We start from the raw sequence: 14,515 nt of genomic DNA, 5'->3' as shown, positions 1-14,515 counted from the left end.
TCGCCAGTGTTAATAATACGGCAGACAAAACTCGATGTATCCAAGGGACTAATATCAATACGAGGCGCGTTGGATACCACTTTGGATCAGTGGCAACTTCTCTGCACTTCTCATGATTTACTTTGCAATCTTGGAACCACGAATCCACGTGAGCAAAAGTCTGCTGCGATGAAGTGCCTTCAGAATATGTCTTGAGTGAGTAGGCTTGAGGGGAGCCTACAAAGCGGTTAGTAAAACCCGTTTTGAGCCTGAGTGACAATCTTCCTGATACAGACTAATAAAATAGACATGATAATTCTCTTCAGTCTTTGAAATGAAATGGCGTTCCCGTCGGGTTTCCTATATACCGATGCAGGGAATGAGTCTGAAAGATGCTCCCTGGTAATACCGCCGTAGTCTGGGAAAAATCCATAATGGGAAGGCTTGTGGATTGGCGACACTTCGAAAGAACTCTTCACCCTCATGTCCAGGCTTCTCGTAGGCCCGTCAGGTGTGTGTGATTGACATCGGACTGAGGATCCATCTTTGGTGATCTACGCCGGGGTCACTACCAGTTTCCACGCCTACGCTGTGAGAAGCAATTGGAGAATTAGAAGCTTCACCGCGGATCCAGTTTCTTGCGTCATGAGGCAGAATTGCCCACAACCGATTACATGCATAACAACCGGCTTTAACGGCACACTCGAGAATTCGGTAGGTTTCGTGATGAGATGTAGGCCGCATTTCTTCTCTTGTCATCATAGAGTCTATGAATTGTTGGCAAGCCGAGCACAGCATCTTCCAGGCTTGAGACTAAGGGGAAAATACTGCCTTGTGACTGGAAACGACAAGTAGTAACTCAATGGCCAGTAGATGATAGAGCTATGAAAAGGTAAAAGACTATCAGTGGTAAATGATTCAACAGAAACGGTAAGGCTTTATATATGTAACTGGCCACGGGTCGACTCACGGGTGACGGCCGCATACATCACTTAGCGCCGGCAATCAACAGGTTGATAGGCAGGTTGCATGAAACAAACCAGAGGCGGGCGTCTGAGTTGGCTATTGATTGGTTCTAGTACGAATAGTTCAGATTGATGGACGGGCAGAACAACTTTCTTGCTTTGAAATGCGCCTAAAGAAGACATGACGAAGCTACCCTCTCTTGCTTTTCTCTTTAATCGGTGCCTCTACTGTTCACACATCTCATCCAGTATACACTGTTCACTATCATACTTTCAGTAATTCTTCGAGCTCCAATGACAGGTTCGCATGAGTCCTGGCTAAGGCTTGGCCAATCTCGTAGCCAACCATCGAGAGACACTGCTGTGCTTGTACCGGTATATTGCAGACCTTGTTTGAGCACAACAATTGATTCGTGTAAGATTGTATTGGACCATGAGTCTCAAGCATCATCCAAGACTTGATCTCACGAGCAGATGTCCTCGAGACTCCTTTCAGAGTGTGCCGGTCTGTCCACCTGCAGTACAAGTGGCTACCTCCCTTCCCTGGTTGAGAACAGACTGCTCGTTGGGAGGAATAAACTGAACGCAGCGCCCGAATCGATCGCATTCGCCATCCTTGGCGCCTACAGAGCATGCCGTCCCAACATTTCCAAACAGAGCGCTGCCCTTTCCGTCGACGAAACTGCGCGGCACAGAAGCTATAATTTTCATGTGGTTAGCGAATTGTAACAAAGTATACCTCGTGTACTATGCAGGCGGTTTAGAATGGGATAGGAACTACCCACCTGCGAAAGCGTTGCCAACGGCAAAGGCGGCGACGGTCAAGAAGATGGCGGAGAACTGCATGGTGGTGGTGATAAATGTAAATTGACGGAAAGTCGAAGAAATATGTTGATTATAATAGTTAACGTGCACCTGGCAGCAGTAGAAGAGAAAAGACGGAATGCGATGATTGGAAGTTGTTTGCTGAAGATCAATGTTGAATAATCGGAAATGAGTTTTCTTTATACGCAGTCGCGTCAAGGCAATATGACCCTCGTGCACTATAACATATGCATTCTAAGCTTATTTCTTACCTTCTTTTCCTTCCTCAGTCCTCGTGGAGTTGCAGTGCTGACTCCCTCAAACGAGGTCGAGACGCCTGACATCCGCGATAGTGGGTTTGGCATACTGCTGGATGCTTGTTCTTCTATAGACAAGGGGTGGATAGGGCGATGGGCCCGTTGTTCAGCCTCTCGGTTTCGGTGTTAATCAGCGCAAGGAGCTGGCTCTTCTGGGTGATCGCTTGCTCTTCTGGGCTAAGCTACCGCCTAATCCTTCTTTTTCGTTCGTTTGATGATTTCTTGGCCCCGGATCCGCGGCAGACATGGTATTGGCGCGGGGAGCCCTACCGACGGGATGAATTCAGCCAAGGGCAACATGGATTCCTGAAACACCAAGTCTCCAGTTCACGCGCTGCCATAGGAGCTTGGTCGTACGTCTGGCAGCGGACACCTGGCCAGTAATTGGACCGTGCTGTTCAGAGATATGTGACAATAACTTGCTGAGTGGCACTCTAGGCGGGCATGCCGCAGGCGAGTTGTGGCATGACTGGGACAGGTGTAGACAGCGCCTCCCTACCTCCCTACCTCCCTACCATCATCTAGGCTCTGTAAAATATGGCACTGCTCCAAGGGGCTGTCTGATACAGGTTGTCTTGCGTGTGTCAAAGCGTTTCAAAATCCGGACGAAGCGGTGGGCTCGTAGTACGACACGAAGGGCTTATTTCTGGCAGCTGCCATCCAATACTATGCGCTCTATGTGCTTAGCTTTCTAAGAGCTTAGGCAGTCAAAATAAGGGACGAATCAAACTCTCAAGAGACAGGGCATTGCTTCTGAGGTTGTCGCATTGGACGACGGTGACCGATGGAACCCCGATGGCTTCGATGCATCGAGTCGATGGCTACATGCACGAAATCATTATTTTTCTCTTTTTGTGATGTCGTGATGACTTATCTGCTAGACAAGATCCATGGCTGCATATCCTTAGTGAACAATGGTTATAGATCAATATACATAGTGATTCCACTAGGCCGTGTTGCTGTATCATTTCTTCTATGCTGGGCTCCTACTACTGGGTTTAAAACTTCACGTGGTGGGACGGTGTTGATAACAATTAGTAAACACAGTAAGTCCTTCAGAATACAGGGTTTGCCTTGCCATGGGATGCTCCTTCGATTAAGTCAATCTTGTATGCAGTTGGAAGACTGACACACTTGTGTTGGTTTCGTCTCTCCGTGGATCCCGCGGGTGCCAAACGAATTTTAGCAGACCAACACCCGCCGGCAGCCCACCTAGGCATCAGACAGGCAGCGTGAGCGGTAAGAGTAAGATACGGAGCACACCAGAATAAGATGCTGCTTAATATGGTTTCTTGTCACCATACTATCTTGTCAAAGTTAAAAAGTACGTAGACAACGACCTTCTCCCTGTCAGCGCATAGTTACATTAGGCTGTCATATAGAGTATGAACAATCATTCATGGTCAACCCGTACAGGTACTTAGTAGCTAAAGCATACACTGCGACTCTCCCAATCCAACACAACAGGGTCCCAAAGCTGCTTCTCAACGGTCACGGAGGACTCGCCAAAGACAACATTACAGTCGACAACATGCCGTTGGTCGTTCGTGATACGACCCGTCGAAGCCATCGTATTCACCCACTCCATGATGACTAGGAATGCACTTGTGTCCCAAAGCCCGTCACGCCGAGGGAAGTCCTTGAAGAGTTTGACGATAGCATGTCTCACTCCAGGCATTGTGCACATGAGGAACACAGTACACAGAGGCCAAGTCGGGCCGTCCTCGATCGTGAAAATCTCTGTTGCCTCTGCACCACTCCGGTTCTCCGCATCGTGGACCTCGAGGAGCTGTCTGCTCATTGATATAATGTCCATGAATGCGGGCGTGATGCGCTTGGTGTCCTCCACATCGGTCCAGCCGGCACAGCGTATCACGCTCCAGAGGTACAAGTAGTGTATTCTGAGGCTGATGGCCTTATAGTAGCTCTTGAAGTCCGCCTCCTTTTCGGTCTCTGCTTTGACGGCGAGCGGTTGGAAGGCAAGGTGCCAGGCGTCGGTGAAGCGTACAAAACTCCGGACGCGTGCTTGCGAGCTCGGCGAGGTGTACTCAAGCGGCGGCTTCTCTGGTAATGGAGCGGTAGATCCCTCAACTATGAACCCAGTGTATAGCGGTGCATGGTGCTCGACGTGGTGGCGAACGACGTTCCACCAGCGGCGGGCAGCCTCCAGCGTTTCAAACTTCGTGGGCATTTCGTCGACCGCGTACCGCGTCTTGCGTCCGCGGCAACACCACGGTACTCGGGTCTTTGTCTCTTTCGGGTGCGCTCCGCCGTGAGTCCAAGACTGGAGACTCAGATACTGGAAACTAGTCATGACTTCTTCTAGCAGGGGGCTCGAATCCGCGCCTTGGCTTGGTGGGCACTGGTCAAGGATGCGGGACCCGTGGTTGATGTGGTTCAATCCAGCTGCCTTGTTGCCTCGAAAGCACTCGAAGATGATGAACAAAAGACACGCTGTCAACGTACGTTCGAGAGACATTGGTGTTGAGTAGAGGATGTTCATCGATTTCGTGTAGTGGAACAGAGCATCCGAGTCGAATCTACCTCGCCCGAGGAGACGTTGTTCTCGAGTAGTGGCACCTAGGGCCGCGGCGCCTACGGCCAAAGCTGCATGTTTAATGGCTGGGTCGTTCCATGAGAGTTGCGGGATAATCTGTGTGAGCAGATCGGATCGGAACAGAATGGCGGTGTTGGTGAAGGATAGCCAGTAGTCGAAGTGGTCCTTCTCCAGCTGGCTCGAGAAGACGAGAGTCGAGTAGTTTGGCTCAAGAAGTATATCGAGGACTCTGCTCTTTTCTTGTTTCGGTTTTGGATACAGTAACCGATGCTTGGGTGGTAACTTGGAGGGCTTAGTTTTGGTTTCTTTGTAGCCTCCACAGTGGCCTTGGTACTTCAAGCAAGCCGCGCACGCTGGTCTGCCCTCGTCGCACTTGACGCGGCGAAGCCTAGAGGTGGCATGAGTATCACTACTACGATTGAGTAAGGCAGATCCTCTATATGTGACTTACTTGCAGGTGACGCAGCCACTGCGAACCTTTGGCTTGCTGGCTCGGACTTGTTGTGGTTTAGAGTCGAGGGCAAACTTTGTGATCATAGGGCGAAGATCATTCATGATGACTCGAATGGACAATCTGTGGCTGGATACTTTGCTGCGCTAAGCTAGTTTAACGCATGGTATGTGGTGCAAAAGTCACTCATTATATGCTAGTATCATAGTTTCGAGATGAAGAACGATGTCAAATAAAAGGCGAAATGATAGCCGGGATGGTCATCATGAAGCGGGTGATGTTAACATTTTCGGTCGACCGGTAAGGGCTTGCCAGGGTTACCTCCGGCATAAGCACTAGCGCACGTCTGGCCAGATCAAACCATTATTACCCTACAGACACCTCGATAGCAACGCTGCAACGGGTCTCTTTTATTTTGCTGCCTGGCTCGGTTGCGATCCTTCGAAACCCGGACCTGATTTTCGTCCAACGGCCTTTAAACCCGCTTTGGTGCAACACCTCTCATAGCTGTGCTGAGATCCGGAACAGGATATATTTTTCATATTAGCGCTTAGTTCCGTTATTTCCACGTTGTCAGATTTCCGACCCCCATGTCGACTCTGCTAAAGACAACAAGATCAGAGTCCGAACCGTGTGGGGCCAGAGTTGTATCCAATACGATCCTATTAAGCGTGAGCCAGTAGATGGACATTAGCCTAACCAGACGTCTTTGGCCTCAACATGTGATGATCCTGGTTCCCTCGATAACGGCCGTAAGTATGTCATATCTCAACGGCCAGCTAAGCTGATGACAAACCGACGAGAAGGAGTCAACTCCGGGATCTGCCCACTGATGATTCGTGAGCTTCAACCGCGGCACGCCTAACAGTGGATTCAGATACTGACTTTGTTTAGGCAGCTATCACGAACCTTGCTATTCTAATATCTGTCTTTCTACTCGTTATTCATGGAATTCATTGCGCCAGCCAATATCAATCCAGCTCGATCATCAACGGCCGCAGCAGCAGTAGCAGCCATGAACCAGCCTTGTGATGATGGCCCGCCTGGTGCCCTGGGCCTGGGTAACGTACCCAGTCTCCAAGCACTAGTCGCACTCCTTTCACTCCTCATGAGTTTTCATCGACTTCTCACGAACTTGGTGTGCCTTCCGTTCGCCACCGTAGCGCCCCTGGTCCCGTCGGCTGGGTTGACCTTGTAGATGTTGACGTGGGTGAACGCCAAGCTGCCTCCGACCTTCTCAATCTTGCCCTCAATCTCAATTTCGTCTCCCAACTTGGCGCCTGAGAGGTAGCTGATGTTGATATCGACGCTCACACCCGTTGCCTCACGGAGGTCCCATGCCGCGATCGCCAAGCCGCCAGCCCAGTCCACAATAGTTGCCGAGACACTGCCGTGGATGCTTCCTGACGAGTTCAAATGGTTCGCGGTGACGGGCAGGCGTGCGATGATGAGTCCCTTGGAGGCGTGAGTGAGCTTCAGGCCGGAGTTAAAGAGGAAGGCGTAGATTGGGGATGCGTTGCAGCGGGTTGAGATGTAGTTCTCGATGTGAGCGAAGGTGGCGGGGTCTGATTGCGCAGAGGGGCCGGTGGCCGGTGGTGGTTGAGATGGCGTGGAAGACATTGTGAAGCGTTTGTAGTTGCTGACTGCAGGCTGTGGTAATGACAGGATATGAATTCAGTTACAAAAGTGATTCGCGATGCCGGAGGTCAACGACACTGTTGAGTTGTTGAGTGACACAATCCGAGAGCGAAGGCACGTGCGCCAAAGATTTCTTTGCGGTCGGGCGGACTCCGTCCGAAGTCGGCCCCGAAGAACCCACTTTTGCCGTCGGGGCGAAAGAAATGCATCAGTGGCTCTGGATGATGCTCAGCTCTGAACGCCGTAGAAAATATCAAGTGAAGAGACTTAGAGATTCTTTATCCGAGGAAATCGCTATGAGATGTCCCCACATATTTGCAGCAAGTGGCCAGGAAGTCAATGGAATGCAACCAGCAAGAACGGTAAAGGCGAACCGTGTTTTCCGCAAAGCTCACCAATCATGGGAAGTGAGAAATGCCAGCACCCACAGCCAAATACATGACGGCTTGGTCATGCAACTGGTAGAACGACGATTGACGAAGCGACATTGAAACTTGATATCAGAAAGACGGCCCGTCGGCAATTACGACCAATGAAGACAACACAAGGTGAATGACGCCACAGTAAACCCGGATAAACAATCGCGGCTGCAAAACGAGTAATGTAGTCGGGACGATACTCGAAGTGACGACATTCGCATGGCGTTGCTTCTATCCAACTTGGGCTGGCGTCAGTTGCAGATTTGCCCTAGCCGTTGTGTGGAACGACTAGCAAGATGACCATTGGGCCGGTTTCGCCAGCGTGGAGCCAGTTCCGTGTCAGCAAGCAGGGGTTCCTTCGAGGCCGTTATGTCCGGCCAGGTCGAGATGTCGGTTTAGACCCACTCGGCCAGCCGATGATTGTACGCTGCCGTTGACCGATGTTTGTATAAGTGAAGACGATGGTCGTGGGTTGCTGGGAAACTCGATGTTTGTAAGGCCATGAAGTTACGCTGCTTCTTGCAATTTCTGCTAATAAGATGGCGAAATCAGAAACGGCCCCAGCAACCTTTGCAGTTGACGAAAATGGCGCTGAAGGGGCGAGCGTTCCAGTTGTCGTTGACTGGGAAGGAGATGACGATGCTGAGAAACCAACAAATTGGTCAGTGTCGAAGAAGTGGATCAACGTCCTTCTCATATCAACACTCACTCTGATCTCGTAAGTTTCTATCATTCAAGACTCGAAAAGCGGTATTGCCTCGATGTTGACAATCTCTTTCCAAGGCCATTCGGCTCTTCAATGTTCGCACCCAGTACGAGCGAGACAATGACAGAGTTTCACTCCACCAACGTGAATCTCGAATCCTTCAGTGTTTCCATCTTCGTGCTTGGCTATGCTTTCGGACCTTTGATTCACGGACCTTTGAGCGAGCTTTACGGCCGGCTAATTCTCTACCACATCAACTCCCTCCTCTTTATCCTAGCCAATGTTGCTTGCGCACTGTCGATTTCACTACCGATGCTCATCGTCTTCCGTCTCATCACTGGCCTCGTTGGTTCCTGCCCGTTGGCTATCGGTCCAGCTAGCGTCTCAGATTTGTTCATCCAGGAGGAACGAGGCAAGGGTCTTGCGGTCTGGAACCTACCAGTGCTTTTAGGTCCGGCCATTGGGCCCTTAGTTGGAAGCTACTTGTCGGTGGCTACTGGTTGGCGGTGGAACTTTTGGTTCCTAGCAATTGCGGCATGCACCCACGAGTAACAAGTCAAGATCAACCGGAATTCATAACTAACGAGATGTGCAATAGATGGGAGCGATCTACATCGCTACGCTGCTACTGCTCCGAGAAACTCATTCGCCAACTCTACTAGGACGGAAAGCTCGAAGACTACGTAAGAAATACGGAAACCCGGAGATATCATCCGTTTTGGTATCCAAAAAGCCCCCGCGGGCCACATTCCTGAACGCAATCATTCGACCGACCAGACTTCTTGTCTATTCACCCATTGTTCTGACTCTCTCTATCTGCGCCGCAGTCAACTACGGCTTCATCTACATCATCTTCACCACTATGACCTCGACATTCATGAGCCGATATGGGCTCAGTAAAGGCGATGTCGGCCTTACTTACTTGGGCTTTGGCATCGGAAACATTGTAGGAAACGTAACCATCGGAGCTCTCTCCGACAAGCTTGTGAAAGCCATAGCCGGCAAAGGAGAGATGAAACCCGAATACCGACTTCCGCCATTGATACCAGGCAGCCTTCTAGTCCCGGTCGGCTTGTTTCTGTACGGCTGGACCTCGCAGTACAACGTTCATTTCATGGTGCCGCTGGTTGGCACCTTCCTGGTGGGAGTCGGTACCATCCTCATTTTCATGTCCATCAACTCGTACTTGGTCGATGCCTTCACCGAGCATGCAGCCAGCGCGGTTGCCGCGAGCACCGTGTTGCGTAGCTTAGGTGGGGGTTTGCTTCCGCTTTGCGGAGGGAAGTTGTATGAAGCTGTGGGTAATGGATGGGGCAATTCGATTCTTGGGTTTATTGGAGTTGCTTTTATCCCTGCCGTATGGTTGTTGTACAAGTTTGGGGAACGACTCAGATTAAAGTCTCGAGTTTAGGCAATGAAAGCTCTTAACTTCTGAAAGCAGAGTCTTCGATGTAATTTTACTGTCTTCATGATTGAAAGACAACAAAAAATCCAAGAGGACAAGGTAGTTTAACATAATAGTCTTTCTGCTGTCTGCTGGACTGTGATACTATTGCGTCTTCCTCAGTAGTTGCGAACCTTCCAAGCTGTAATAGTCTTACATGAGGAAACCCAATCACTGTCCTCCTTGAAGGCAACCTACTCAACTTCCCGTACTTCCATGACCCAATCTCGAGCCGTCAGAGCGGCATGGCCATCAAACAATTCGAATTCCAACTCCAAAGGATAAAAGAATTCCAGCAAGATATTCTCAAACTCCCAATCGTTAGAGCCATCCTTTGACACTTGCTTTACGGCGCAACTAATCTGCTAGCTGCATCAACCAATCCGCTGACTTGAGCCGAGTATCGCCCCCAGGCGAGCCGCAAAAACAGAGCCCCCTGGTCCAGCATGCTGTCAGCCAGCAGCCTAAAAGCACAGCGTTCTGCGTCTGGGTATTACCTGAATGTTTCTTCCCGAGCGCCTTTGCCCTCCTCTTCTTCACTTTGAGAGACCGTCTCATTTTGGAGTCGGCCTTTGATGCACCTCTGCGCACCGGCCGTGCTACATCGGTGGACGCGGTAGCAGGGGCCTCCCAGTACTGGCTTTGCGAAGGCGGGCGGTCGAGATCAACGTAAGACAGTTCTCGCTCAATTTCTTCGACACTCTCAGTGCTTTCGGTAGTCTCGGGGGTCGATTCTGTGGTGTGCTTCTCCTTTCGAGTAAATTTCGCCCGCAGGTTCTCGCCAAATTTGGTCGCAACTTCAGGGGGTATGTGCTGCTGAGGCAGGGGGGAAGAATCCGAGTCAGTTGTTTCGGCCTCATCGTCATCAGCAGCGCAAGCATCGTAGGTGCGAGGCTCGTCTTCTGCTATCTCGAATCCGTCATACACAATGTCGTCTTTGCGGCCCTCGGCTTCGGCAAGGTGAACTAGCAGATCCTCCTCCTCGCTGTCGTAGTCGCTGCTGAGACTGGAGACAGCAAGATACTCTTGAGAATGAAGAGCGGAAAGTTCCTTATTCACCGGTCGTGTTCTGGGACTGTGAGGTACCGAGCCATCAAGGATCAGGTTGTTCTCCTAAGAATGAACCGTGAATTTGATGCCCGCCGCCTGGCCCAGCTTTCTGACGAACGGGATGCACTGGCCGGGGCGCCGAGGCGTACCGCACGGCGCTCTGCTGATATGGATTTCGTAATGAGGCGCGAGACCTTGGTATCGGAGGCGTTGACGAAGTCGATTCAAGTCCTTGAGAGAGATGTCGTGGCTGTCTGCTGGCTTGATACCGTGGGCGAACACCATCGCATAGACCATAAATGTGGCGAGTTTCTTTTCGATATGACCTGCTCTCCAATTGCCGCAATTATCTGCCGTCATCGGCTTGCCGGCGCCATCGTAGAAGGTTCGAAGGTTGAGACCGAGGTGTCGAGCCATTCTCTTCACTCGTCGGTGCCATCGCGCATGGTAGAGAAAGTTGTCTTTCGACTCCCGGAGAGGAATGAATGATGTACCGCTCACAGCGAGCTTGAGAACATCCAATGAGGAATCTGAACCCCTAATGGCGATGAAGCCCAAGGTTTTGGTGGCGAACTTGTGCTTCACTTGGGCGTCTCCTTCCTCGCCCCGATACTCAGCGTTTCCGATACACTTCAGCACTCGAAAGTCGGTCCCGGACTGCTTGTAGATGAAATCGCCTTGTTCAGTTTCCCAAAGCGCGTACTCGGTATTCGCTTGTTCGTCACTCAGCTGCGTTCGACCTGAACCAATTTCTTGCAGAGCATCGAAGTGGGGGCGGCCGTCCACCATTCTCTTGAAGAAATAAATGTTCCTGGGCGACTGGGTGGAGGAATCACCTTCGGTAATAGGCTCTCTCTTGACGGCGACCTCGATGTCGGTGTGTTCCGGCTTCTTCGAGCCTGGGGTGACAATGCGATCGATCGTGGGGGGCAGACTTTGGCGGTGGACTTCAACACTAGGTACCGCAACATCACATGATCTTCTCTCTAAAACGATGACTGAGTGAGATGTAAGCCAAGTACATATGCGTGGCAAAGGGATATGTCTTACCCGGACCAGGAGAACTCCGCTCCTCTCCAGTGCTGGCAGCACCTTGAGCGGTGGAACGAACAATGTAGTTCATGCTGTTTGCTTGGTTCGGCAAGTGTAGTTGAGCAGGAAACTTGATTATTTGGTGACAACTTATCCGTCCCAGTAAGATGAATTGGAGTTGGAGAAGGGGCTCAAACTGTGAGAAAAGCTTGTCCACATGTAGTCTTGCGTCAAGTCAGTGGTGTAATCAGGATACTCAGGAAAAGCAGTGAAGGAGAAGTTCGACGCATCGCGAGCGCGACAATTGGAAGAACTAGGCGCGGGAAGGAAGGTACAGGGTATGGGAATACACACCAAGCAGACCGGCGAAGTCAATAATGATGAAACCGTGAAAGGTTTATGAGATATTGAAGCAGCGACAGGTCGGCACTCCCAGTGACACGAGCAGCGAAGACTTGTAGCTGCAGAAGACCCGTGACAGAAGCGAGAGCAGTCAGGTTGTATATAGAACATCTGCGGAAGGATGAGGACGGAAAGGTGTCGATTGGGGAATAAGTTCAGTGAGCTGGTGCAGTTGCCGTAATGAGACTCAAGTTCGTGACTGCGCGTAGTTGCGATGCGTTCTGGGATAGACTGTTGAGGCCAGAAGGATAGCGACAGGCTGACGAAGAAAAGAAGTGCCGGGAGGATGAAAGACTAAGGTGTGAATGAGGTGAGGATTTTGATATCAGGCGGCACGTGGTGACAAGCGTTGAAGCGCTAGTGATCGTGGACGTGTTGTTGAACCGGAGATATTCAACCTGAGACTGGCGTCTTCAGTTGGCTGAATTCAGGTAGTGAAGTGAGTGATACGATCATTCGATGCGGGAAGGAGTATACAACCGCGTCAATCACGAGCGCGTCGGCGAGGGAGTGAATAAGCATGAGATTGGATGGTGAGTGGGGTATGGAAGTCGATCACGTCAAGGAGCCACGCTTCAACTCACTCAGCATCGTTTCACGCAGGAAGGAGCGACAGCAGTGAAGACGACGTGAGGTCCGACGTGAATTCTGCAGGGCGTGTAGCACACACACTACATGTCAAGAGAGTATCAAAACACCAGGTAAAGACGGAACTTGAATTTGGGTGTGGTTCCAATGTTGCAATCATGAAACCCGTAATCCATTTTCAGACGCCTAACCCAATGCCCATTGCCGTAGCCATGACCCGGAACCTCATTTTATTTTACCGCAAACAACTTTTTAAATCGTGTTGGGGGAATAATTTACTCGTCATCCTCCTCCTCCTCAGCCTCAGCGGTGGTCTGGGCGATACCTATTGTGGTACGTTAGCATGGATGCTCTGAGAAGACATGTATGTAGAAAGGCAACTTACGGTCCAAATCACGCTGGCCGGACTGGGTGATGCGGCGGCCACCCTTCTCTTCGTCCTTCTCGAGGACACCGATCTTCTCAAGAGCCTGGCAGATCTTGCGGTCGACGGAGCCGGAGGCGTCAACGTGGTGGGAGGGGCGGACACCGCGGTTCTTGGCGGAGCCGTGGACCTTGCGGAGGCGGCCGACGCCGACGGTCTTGCGGACGTAGATGTGGCGGGCGACGGAGGCGGCGCGGACGTAGAACCAGTCAATGTTCTGGGGAGGGAGCTCCTTGGCGGGGCCGGTCTTGACGATATCAACCCAACCTGATGGCGGAGATTGGTCAGCGACGAGTTGTCATTCGAGGAGGGATATCGGGGATTAAACATACCGGGGATGGGCAGCTTGCCCTGACGCTTCAAGAAAGCGGCGTACGCGTTGATGAACTTCTGCGCCTGCACCGGAGAAAAAGATTACCAATTAGCATGATTCCGTCATCAGAAGTCTTTCGACTCCCTCGCGCCTGCTCCGTATCCTCAAATTGTGTATCCCTGTTCTCCCAATTGTAATCCTCGCCGACATGTCCTCCACAACTCGATGAGCCCGGCCTGGTTTGCACTTCCTGTCATCACCTTGCATCTCTCTTTCCTCCCCCATGTGTCATGGTCGCGACATCCGCAAGATGCACCAAGAGGGTCTATTTCAACAACCTCTGGATGTAGATCAAGCTTCGGGGTGTACTCGCGAGATCGTGACCGGAGTGCAGTGGCGGCGCAATGGGCTTTCGGGGATGTGGCGTGGACAGTGCGGTGTCATCGGAAAGTACTCTTGTGGTGATCTTGGTCGCAATTCGAGCATTCGAAGAAATCTTGCGATTTTTCGTCTTTGGGTTTCGGCTGAGAGGTCTCCAGATGGAGAAGAACGTGGTGTTAACCTACATCGACATCGCGAACGTTGATTCCACCGGCCATTTTTGCGGTATTGATTGGGTATTGGGGGGAGAAGGGTGGACTGGGTGCGGCGCTGGGCGATAAATTTGGCGATGAGGTCGGTCGGTCAACAGATCGAGAGGCACAAGTTCACGAAAGTTGCGATGGTAAATTTTTGGTGGTGCCCGGTGCTTGGCGCAGGGCTCTTTGCCCTGCGGGGCGACAGATCACGTGTGTCATCGGTTCAAAACTGTTTTTCAATTTTTTTTTCACTTAACCATACCTAGTCACCGAGACCCACTATTGAGTCCGAGCGTCGTTTATCTAATATTTCCGGTTCAGCGCCATTCCATGTGGGTCCAATGCTCGACTCAATGAGGGGCTCATGCTGGAGACGCCAGAGCCTCACTCCGATGACAAGGATACATTATGAGAAACCATCTGCTTGAGTTCGTGATCACCGAAGCTTGCAGCCTCTCGTTATATCTTGAGCTGTCACGAAGCAGTGGTTTCGTACTACCGCACGACCAGCCACAATGATCAATAGTCATCACATCTTCAGAGCAAGCTCATATGCAATTACAATATCACCAGTGCCAATTTTTAACTCAAAGCAATTGCGATTGCAAACATTCATTCTATCACTATCCCATTATATGCCTGACTGAGAGGCGTATGCAAAACTCCTCCTAATGCAAAATCCAAAATGCCTCCGAAAGTAATGTTCCACACCGTGCACTAAACACCGGCTCACCGACCCAGGTATCATTTTCACCGATTGCCCCCATAATCCGTTTATCATTTCCAGTTCCGTTTTCACCAATTCTACATCGTTCGTTTGCACACAACGTCCGTCATGGTCAGTCCGT

At 51.0% G+C, this 14,515-nt stretch overlaps 6 protein-coding genes across 6 annotated transcripts; 1 reads left to right on the top strand and 5 right to left on the bottom strand.

The window, feature by feature from the left end:
• Positions 1–1,436: 1,436 nt before the first annotated feature.
• Positions 1,437–1,790, bottom strand: CPAR01_13582 (uncharacterized protein; the record flags this gene model as incomplete). Its single annotated transcript, XM_060497834.1, has 2 exons — positions 1,437–1,642; positions 1,730–1,790. The coding sequence occupies 2 exons, from the start codon at positions 1,788–1,790 to the stop codon at positions 1,437–1,439; spliced, it is 267 nt and encodes an 88-aa protein (XP_060343302.1).
• A 1,695-nt stretch (positions 1,791–3,485) lies between these two features.
• Positions 3,486–5,177, bottom strand: CPAR01_13581 (C6 zinc finger protein; the record flags this gene model as incomplete). Its single annotated transcript, XM_060497833.1, has 2 exons — positions 3,486–5,010; positions 5,074–5,177. The coding sequence occupies 2 exons, from the start codon at positions 5,175–5,177 to the stop codon at positions 3,486–3,488; spliced, it is 1,629 nt and encodes a 542-aa protein (XP_060343301.1).
• Positions 5,178–6,189: 1,012 nt separating this feature from the next.
• CPAR01_13580 (thioesterase superfamily protein) lies at positions 6,190–6,693 on the bottom strand (the record flags this gene model as incomplete). Its single annotated transcript, XM_060497832.1, has 1 exon — positions 6,190–6,693. One exon carries the CDS (start codon positions 6,691–6,693, stop codon positions 6,190–6,192), a length of 504 nt encoding a protein of 167 aa, XP_060343300.1.
• A 976-nt stretch (positions 6,694–7,669) lies between these two features.
• On the top strand, positions 7,670–9,247 carry CPAR01_13579 (uncharacterized protein; the record flags this gene model as incomplete). The annotated part of the gene is made up of 3 exons (XM_060497831.1): positions 7,670–7,848; positions 7,914–8,325; positions 8,435–9,247. 3 exons carry the CDS (start codon positions 7,670–7,672, stop codon positions 9,245–9,247), a joined length of 1,404 nt encoding a protein of 467 aa, XP_060343299.1.
• Positions 9,248–9,637: 390 nt separating this feature from the next.
• On the bottom strand, positions 9,638–11,453 carry CPAR01_13578 (uncharacterized protein; the record flags this gene model as incomplete). Its single annotated transcript, XM_060497830.1, has 3 exons — positions 9,638–10,349; positions 10,449–11,328; positions 11,381–11,453. The coding sequence occupies 3 exons, from the start codon at positions 11,451–11,453 to the stop codon at positions 9,638–9,640; spliced, it is 1,665 nt and encodes a 554-aa protein (XP_060343298.1).
• A 1,174-nt stretch (positions 11,454–12,627) lies between these two features.
• On the bottom strand, positions 12,628–13,688 carry CPAR01_13577 (40S ribosomal protein S19; the record flags this gene model as incomplete). Its single annotated transcript, XM_060497829.1, has 4 exons — positions 12,628–12,677; positions 12,738–13,043; positions 13,109–13,172; positions 13,656–13,688. 4 exons carry the CDS (start codon positions 13,686–13,688, stop codon positions 12,628–12,630), a joined length of 453 nt encoding a protein of 150 aa, XP_060343297.1.
• Between the last annotated feature and the right edge of the window lie 827 nt (positions 13,689–14,515).

Source organism: Colletotrichum paranaense, assembly GCF_030867605.1.
Source record: "Colletotrichum paranaense strain IMI 384185 chromosome Unknown Scaffold_13.1, whole genome shotgun sequence".
NCBI classification, from domain to species: domain Eukaryota; kingdom Fungi; phylum Ascomycota; class Sordariomycetes; order Glomerellales; family Glomerellaceae; genus Colletotrichum; species Colletotrichum paranaense.
This window is presented reverse-complemented; position numbering and strand designations above follow the sequence as displayed.